The sequence below is a fragment of the Leishmania braziliensis genome, chromosome 6, assembly GCF_000002845.2.
Source record: "Leishmania braziliensis MHOM/BR/75/M2904 complete genome, chromosome 6".
In the NCBI taxonomy this organism is placed as follows: Eukaryota; Euglenozoa; class Kinetoplastea; order Trypanosomatida; family Trypanosomatidae; genus Leishmania; species Leishmania braziliensis.
Genome location: NC_009276.2, coordinates 1 through 8,047, shown reverse-complemented (window position 1 = coordinate 8,047; position 8,047 = coordinate 1). Strand labels below are relative to the sequence as shown.

The window sequence follows — 8,047 nt, the reverse complement described above, 5'->3', positions numbered from 1 at the left end:
AAAATTCCGGGGGGGGAGGGAGATCCCCTCAACCACCCCGAGAGGGAGGCACAGGCGGTTTGGTTCCAGTTTAACGTGACCCGCATTCAGGAGTGGGTATAGTGGCCGTCCCTTGGTTGTTTTTTCTTCCTGTTACGCACCATTTGGGTGATTCGCTTCCAAATCCGAGCCCTGCCAAGACGGGATGGGGTTGCCGATAGCAATTCGATTTCTCGGGGCGCTTCCTCCCGTTCTGTGCTGTGGTTGTGCCGTGAGTTGGGGCCTGGCGTGCTTTATGCAGGAGTCATCTTGGGCAGCTGTGGCGAGTGTGTGGGCGTTCTTCGCCGGTGATTCACTGCGTGCGCCTCGTGTATCAGACGTTCTCTCCTCTTTTGGTTTGGATTTGCCTTGCGGAGTGGAAGGGGCGCTCCGTTTCGCCTCCTAACGTCCTTCTCTGTTGCCCGAGCGGCGCCTCTTGTTGGCGTTCGCATTGCGTGGCGTTTAAATGTCGGCGCATTCGCTCGCGCTTCGCTACTTTTTTTTCTTTTTCTGGGCTGTTCGTGGGCACTACGCTGTTGTGCCGTCGCGGCTCGTTGCCACACCATAGATGACTTTTTCGGTTTCTCTTTCTCGCACTGAGTTTGAGCCTGTGTGATGTGTGTGTTGCTGGTATGCCTCTCCGCGTCTTTTGGGGCTCCCCTTCTGCCTCTCAGTGGTGGGGTCAGGCGTTGGTATTCTTTTCGTTTTCTTTTAGCTGTTGTGCGCTCTCCGCTTCGCCGATTGAGGCTGAGCGCATTTTTCCCTTTCAACTTTGTGCGGCTGCGTGTGTGTGTGCCTCTCCGACATTCCCGTCCTTTCTTCTCTACCGCATTCGCCTTTCGCTTTCATCGCTTCATGCACTGCAGGCGTTCCTGTTGGTCTTGTCGCTCTGTGTCGTTTCTTATTTGCTGCCAGCCTACCTCCTCCTTCATCACTGCCGCCGTCATGGATCCGCGTGCACGGCGGAGCGGCGGCAAGCGATTCTCTCTCGCTTCTTGCCGTGCTTCTCGTGCTTTGACCCTTTTCTTCCACCTCTGCTGCGGAATTATGAAGAGAGTCACTGGCGGGTGAGGGGCGAGACACCGCGAGCTCAGCTGCCGCGCTGAAGGAAGAAATACGAGCGGGTGAGAAAGAAGGACCGGTGCCCTCCTATAAAATGGACGAAGAGGTACTTGCATGTTGCAGTGAATTCGCTTCGGTGGGGTGGTGGTATGCCTCTCTCTCTCTAAGTCTCTCTGTATGCGTGTGCGTTGAAGATCGTTGATGTTTGTGTGCCCTTCACCGTCACCCCCTCTTTTCTGTTTCTTTGGTGTTGTTGCTTGTCTTCTTATGCGGTGGACTTCTCTTTTTGTCCCCCCGGCTCCTCTCTCTGTTCTCGGTGTCTCCAGTCGCTGAGGTGTTCTGGTGTTCTTCCACATCTGTGTGCTTTGTCTCTCCTCTCATTCCTCCCCGCACGTCCCCCCTATTTCTCTTCTGCTATGTGTTCATGTGTAATAGCAGAGTGAGGGAAGAGGGGGGTGGCGGTGGTCGTGGGGATTGTAATGAGGGACAGCACGGGAGAGAAGGGTACGTGCATCCGTATGTGCGTGTGTGGTCCACGCTGCAGATGCTCTCTCCTGCTCCTTTACACCACCCCCTCCTCTCTCTCTCTCTTTGTGATTTTGCGCTATTCTTCTTCGTCGCTGCTTCTCAGCTTCCCCCCTCCTCTCTTGATTATGCGATTTACTTTAAGTGGTTGTTTTATTGTTCTTCGCCTCTGTAGACGTCTGTGCACGGTCGCGTGTGTGTGTGCGTGTGTGTGTGTGTGTGTGTGTGTGTCTCCACTGCTCAACACCCATCAGCGTTGTTGCGCATTTGCTTGTGTTTTCTTATATGCGTTTTCGCTCGCTTTGCTTTGCTCTTTGTTGCTCCTTCTACTTCTTTATTCGATTTTTTTTTTTCAGCCCTGTGCACTGCCCGCCCCTCTACACCCCGGCGTACACGCGTCTTCACAGCAGAGCCTTCATCAGCGCCGTCTGTTTCCGCTTCCCCCCTTTTCCTTTGCTTGTTTGCTTCGCATCTTCTCTTTGTGCGCGCCTGTTGGAGACGGCCGTGATGGGCCTTCGCTGTGCCTCTTTTTCCCCGTTTCAGCGCTTCTTGAGGTCGTCCTTCCCCCCATTCCTCTCCCGTACTGTCCCTCATTTTGTGCTGGTCGTTCATTTGGTGTTGTCATCGCCCCTGTGTGTGCCTTTTCTTTCTTCTCTTTCCCCTCGCTGTATGTTCGTGGCTGCCGTGTCTCTTGTCTGGGCGTGCCCTTGTACGTCCTTCAGCGAAACTGAAGGCCAACGAGGGTGGTGAGTGTGCTATCCTTCAGCTGATCGATCTGCCCACCCGCCACCCTCTAAACCATGCACCTTACCTCACCCTACCCTTCAGGGGCTGCACTTCAGCTACGCCTTCCGCCACCTACAGCCAGGCCGCTTCTTTCGCTTTCGTGTGCGGCGGACGCGCATAGACGCGTGCCTATTCCTTCTCTCTCTCGCTCTCGCCTCGGTTTCGTATGTTTGCCTGTGCTGATGTTTTTCTCCCTTCTCTTCCACTTGCCACTCTTCGCCTCCACTTGCGTACATGTCTGCGTGACTGTCTTCGCATCCCCCCCGCACCATCTCGCCCGACCCAGTCCACCACTAGCACCACCACCGCCGCCGTTATTCCTTCCCCCCTCTGCCCCGGTCCACTACAGCAGTATTCTCTCCCTGTCCCCAGTGTGTGTATGCATGTGTATATCTGTTTTTTCCCGTCATTTCGTTCATCACAAGAGCCCGCACGCGCACATTCTTCATCGATGCACACCCGGGCGTGTGTTTTTGTGTGTGTATGGCGTCTGAGTCGTGCTAACGAAGCCACTCTCCAACAAGGCAAGACAACGCACCAACAAGACCGTGAAACCAAAAGTGAAACAAAGCATGGACAGCTGTGATGTCAGTAGGATGATGATGCGCCTCCTTCTCAGTCGTTTGTGGACCAATCGACTTGCCGCCGTCTCACATCTCTGCTAGCTGCCTCACTACCCACGCATTGACTTCGACACCGTCGGTACACTGCCCATCGCATCGCACTCGTTGTCTCGAGGGTGCAGCGAGAGAGGAGGCAGAGGTGGAGGGCTTGCGCTGCAGCGGCAGTCCTCGAGTGCACTTGCCTGTCACCGTCTCGGCTCCACTTTCGCAGCTGCCCCGTCTCGTGCATCCTCCGCTCCCCCTTTCTCTCTCGGCTCCCATCCTCCCCTGCTATTCGACTGCCTCTCCCCGTTAAGCGGCGATCGCCATTCATTTCCTCTTCATCTCCTCTCCTTACCTCACCTCTCTGCTCTCTCGGTCTGTAAACAAGTACTCAACCCACCATCCGACACTCGCGCGGACCGCTCACCTCCTTCTGCCCGACCAGCACGTCGCACCGCCCTACTTCACGTTCCCCCATTCACACCCAGATGCCTCTCTTAAACAGCGAACTCATGGATGAAAGGAACTCCATCAATGTGGCGGACCCAGACTTTACCGCCAAAAGCGAGCGCCAGACCCCTTCCTCTCTCAATATCAACCTCGAGATGCCACCTTCCACCGCCAACCTGGACTCCGGCACGCTGAAGACAGGCAGCGTGCCGGACAGCTACTCGCTGCCGCTGTCGTGGAGCAAGCTGAGCTACAGCGCCGGCAAGAAGCGCATCCTGTGCGGGCTGACGGGGACTGCGCTGCCCGGGCGGTGCCTCGCGATCCTCGGGTCGTCCGGTGCCGGCAAGACGACGTTCCTGAACGCGATCAGCGACCGACTTGCGTCTGGCGGCGCCCTGAGGCTGAGCGGGCGGCGCCAGCTGGGCGATTGCGAGCTCGAGCGGCACTTTCGCAAGGCGATGGGGTTTGTGACCCAGGACGACATCATCTCGCCGCTGTCGACGCCGTACGACGCGCTGTGGTTCTCGCTGCGCACGCGGCGCGGGACGGGCCGTGCGGAGACGGAGGAGCGTGTGCAGGAGGCGCTGGATGTACTGCGGCTGCAGCACTGCCGCAACACGAAGGTTGGCATCCCCGGACTGGAGGCTGGGCTGTCTGGTGGCGAGCGCAAGCGGTGCAGCATCGGGATCGAGCTGATCTGCGACCCGAAGGTGCTGCTGCTTGATGAGCCGACGTCTGGGCTAGACTCCGTGACGTCTGCGAAGGTCGTACACCTGCTGCGCCAGCTGTCGCGTATGGGCCGCACTGTGATCTACACGATCCATCAGCCGACTGCGGAGGTGCTGTCGTACTTCGACGACGTGATGCTGATGACGCAGGGCCGCATTGCGTACCACGGGACGATGGCGGCGTCGCTGGACTACTTCGAGTCTATCGGGTTCGTGTGCCCGAGCAAGTACACGCCGACGGACTACTACATGGTGCTGCTGCAGGACAGTGCGACGAGCAAGATCTTGATCAAGCGTTGGAGCAAGTACCTGAAGAACGGCCCCCGCACACCGCACAGCGCCGCGGTGCGTCTTGCGAAGAGCCGCCGCGAGTCGTCAGCTGCGCGGTTCCTGGATGCGTACATTGTGAAGTTCGGCAGCTCGCCGGTTGTGCAGTTCTACGAGCTGACGCGGCGCACGCTGATCGAGATCTCCCGTGATTCGCTCTACCTCTTCTCGTACATGGCGCAGGCGGTCTTCTTTGCCGTGGTCGTGGGCCTGATCTTCTTGAATCTGCGCTCCAACGTGGAGGGCATTCAGGATCGCCAGGGCCTGCTGTTCATGATCGTGATGAACCGTGCGATGAGCTCGACGTTCATCATGATTAACACGTTCAACAATGTGCGCGCCGTGTACACGCGTGAGCAGCAGGCCGGCGCGTACTCGCCGCTGATGTTTTTCCTTGGGCGGAGTGTCGCTGAGTTTCCCGTGCAGATTCTTGCAGTGCTGGTGGAGAGCTGCATCCTGTACTGGATGGTGGGCCTGCATCGTGCGCCTGGGTCGTTCTTCTACTACTGCGGTGTGGTGGCGCTGCTGTCGCAGGTGGCAACTGGACTGGGTTTTGCCATCTCCACCGCGTGCCCGTCGCTGATGATTGGTTCTGCCATCACACCGCCGATCTTGATCCCACTGGCTCTAGGCGGCGGCCTGTTCGCGAGTACGGACCGTCTGCGGCCGTACTGGTACTGGATTGAGAAGCCGTCGTTCATGCGCCACACGTACATTCTCTTGATGCGCAATGAGCTGTACAATGTGCACAACATCACGTGCGACAACTACCGCTGGGGAGACGAGTACTGCATCAACCAGCCGCGTGATGGACGTACAGTGCTGCGTCTGCTTCAGTTTGACGGTGACCCGCAGTCTGAGAGTGTGTATATGTGGCTGTCCTTGGTTGTTCTGTTCTTCCTGTTACGCATCATTTGTGTGATTTCGCTCACAATCGCGAGCCGTGCCAGGACTGGATGAGGTTGCCGATAGCAATTCGGATTCTCGTGGCGCTTCCTCCCGTTCTGTGCTGTGGTTGTGCCGTGAGTTGGGGCCTGGCGTGCTTTATGCAGGAGTCATCTTGGGCAGCTGTGGCGAGTGTGTGGGCGTTTCTTCGCCGGTGATTCACTGCGTGCGCCTCGTGTATCAGACGTTCTCTCCTCTTTTTGTTTGGATTTGCCTTGCGGAGTGGAAGGGGCGCTCCGTTTCGCCTCCTAACGTCCTTCTCTGTTGCCCGAGCGGCGCCTCTTGTTGGCGTTCGCATTGCGTGGCGTTTAAATGTCGGCGCATTCGCTCGCGCTTCGCTACTTTTTTTTCTTTTTCTGGGCTGTTCGTGGGCACTACGCTGTTGTGCCGTCGCGGCTCGTTGCCACACCATAGATGACTTTTTCGGTTTCTCTTTCTCGCTCTGAGTTTGAGCCTGTGTGATGTGTGTGTTGCTGGTATGCCTCTCCGCGTCTTTTGGGGCTCCCCTTCCGCCTCTCAGTGGTGGGGTCAGGCGTTGGTATTCTTTTCGTTTTCTTTTAGCTGTTTTGCGCTCTCCGCTTCGCCGATTGAGGCTGAGCGCAGTTTTCCCTTTCAACTTTGTGCGGCTGCGTGTGTGTGTGCCTCTCCGACATTCCCGTCCTTTCTTCTCTACCGCATTCGCCTTTCGCTTTCATCGCTTCATGCACTGCAGGCGTTCCTGTTGGTCTTGTCGCTCTGTGTCGTTTCTTATTTTCTGCCAGCCTACCTCCTCCTTCACCACTGCCGCCGTCATGGATCCGCGTGCACGGCGGAGCGGCGGCAAGCGATTCTCTCTCGCTTCTTGCCGTGCTTCTCGTGCTTTGGCCCTTTTCTTCCACCTCTGCTGCGGAATTATGAAGAGAGTCACTGGCGGGTGAGGGGCGAGACACCGCGAGCTCAGCTGCCGCGCTGAAGGAAGAAATACGAGCGGGTGAGAAAGAAGGACCGGTGCCCTCCTATAAAATGGACGAAGAGGTACTTGCATGTTGCAGTGAATTCGCTTCGGTGGGGTGGTGGTATGCCTCTCTCTCTCTAAGTCTCTCTGTGTGCGTGTGCGTTGAAGATCGTTGATGTTTGTGTGCCCTTCACCGTCACCCCCTCTTTTCTGTTTCTTTGGTGTTGTTGCTTGTCTTCTTCTTATGCGGTGGACTTCTCTTTTTGTCCCCCCGGCTCCTCTCTCTGTTCTCGGTGTCTCCAGTCGCTGAGGTGTTCTGGTGTTCTTCCTCATCCGTGTGCTTCGTCTCTCCTCTCATTCCTCCCCGCACGTCCCCCCTATTTCTCTTCTGCTATGTGTTCATGTGTAATAGCAGAGTGAGGGGAGAGGGGGGTAGCGGTGGTCGTGGGGATTGTAATGAGGGACAGCACGGGAGAGAAGGGTACGTGCATCCGTATGTGCGTGTGTGGTCCACGCTGCAGATGCTTTCTCCTGCTCCTTTACACCACCCCCTCCTCTCTCTCTCTGTGATTTTGCGCTATTCTTCTTCGTCGCTGCTTCTCAGCTTCCCCCCTCCTCTCTTGATTATGCGATTCACTTTAAGTGGTTGTTTTATTGTTCTTCGCCTCTGTAGACGTCTGTGCACGGTCGCGTGTGTGTGTGCGTGTGTGCGTGTGTGTGTGTGTGTGTCTCCACTGCTCAACACCCATCAGCGTTGTTGCGCATTTGCTTGTGTTTTCTTATATGCGTTTTCTCTCGCTTTGCTTTGCTCTTTGTTGCTCCTTTCTAATTTTTTATTCGATTTTTTCACCCCTGTGCACCTCCCGCCCCTCTACACCCCGGCGTACACGCGTCTTCACAGCAGGGCCTTCTTCAGCGCCGTCTGTTTCCGCTTCCCCCCTTTTCCTTTGCTTGTTTGCCTCGCATCTTCTCCTTGTGCGCGCCTGTTGGAGACGGCCGTGATGGGCCTTCGCTGTGCCTCTTTTTTCCCGTTTCAGCGCTTCTTGAGGTCGTCCTTCCCCCCATTCCTCTCCCGTACTGTCCCTCATTTTGTGCTGGTCGTTCATTTGGTGTTGTCATCGCCCCTGTGTGTGCCTTTTCTTTCCTCTCTTTCCCCTCGCTGTATGTTCGTGGCTGCCGTGTCTCTTGTCTGGGCGTGCCCTTGTACGTCCTTCAGCGAAACTGAAGGCCAACGAGGGTGGTGAGTGTGCTATCCTTCAGCTGATCGATCTGCCCACCCGCCACCCTCTAAACCATGCACCTTACCTCACCCTTACCTTTCAGGGCTGCACTTTAGCTACGCCTTCCCCACCTACAGCAAGGCGCTTCTTTTGCTTTCTGTGGGCGGAAGCCCATAAACCGTGCCTATTCCTCCCTCTCTGATCTCCCCTAGGTTTCTATGTTTGCCTGTACGGAGGTTTTCTCCCTTATCTTTCCATTCGCATCTTACACTTAACTTGATAAATGACTCGAGACTGTTTTCTTCTCCCCCCGAACATTTTTCCAACCCACCTTCATTTACTCTACAACACACTTATTTTTTCGCTCTTTACACCATCCACAAAAAATATTTCCCCTCCATTCCTAGAAAAAATGGGACATCTATTTTTCCCCAATGTTTCNNNNGG

The 8,047-nt window shown here is 56.1% G+C and overlaps 1 protein-coding gene across 1 annotated transcript; it reads left to right on the top strand.

Moving 5' to 3' along the window:
• Positions 1–3,484: 3,484 nt before the first annotated feature.
• On the top strand, positions 3,485–5,461 carry LBRM_06_0010 (putative ABC transporter; the record flags this gene model as incomplete). Its single annotated transcript, XM_001561888.2, has 1 exon — positions 3,485–5,461. One exon carries the CDS (start codon positions 3,485–3,487, stop codon positions 5,459–5,461), a length of 1,977 nt encoding a protein of 658 aa, XP_001561938.2.
• Between the last annotated feature and the right edge of the window lie 2,586 nt (positions 5,462–8,047).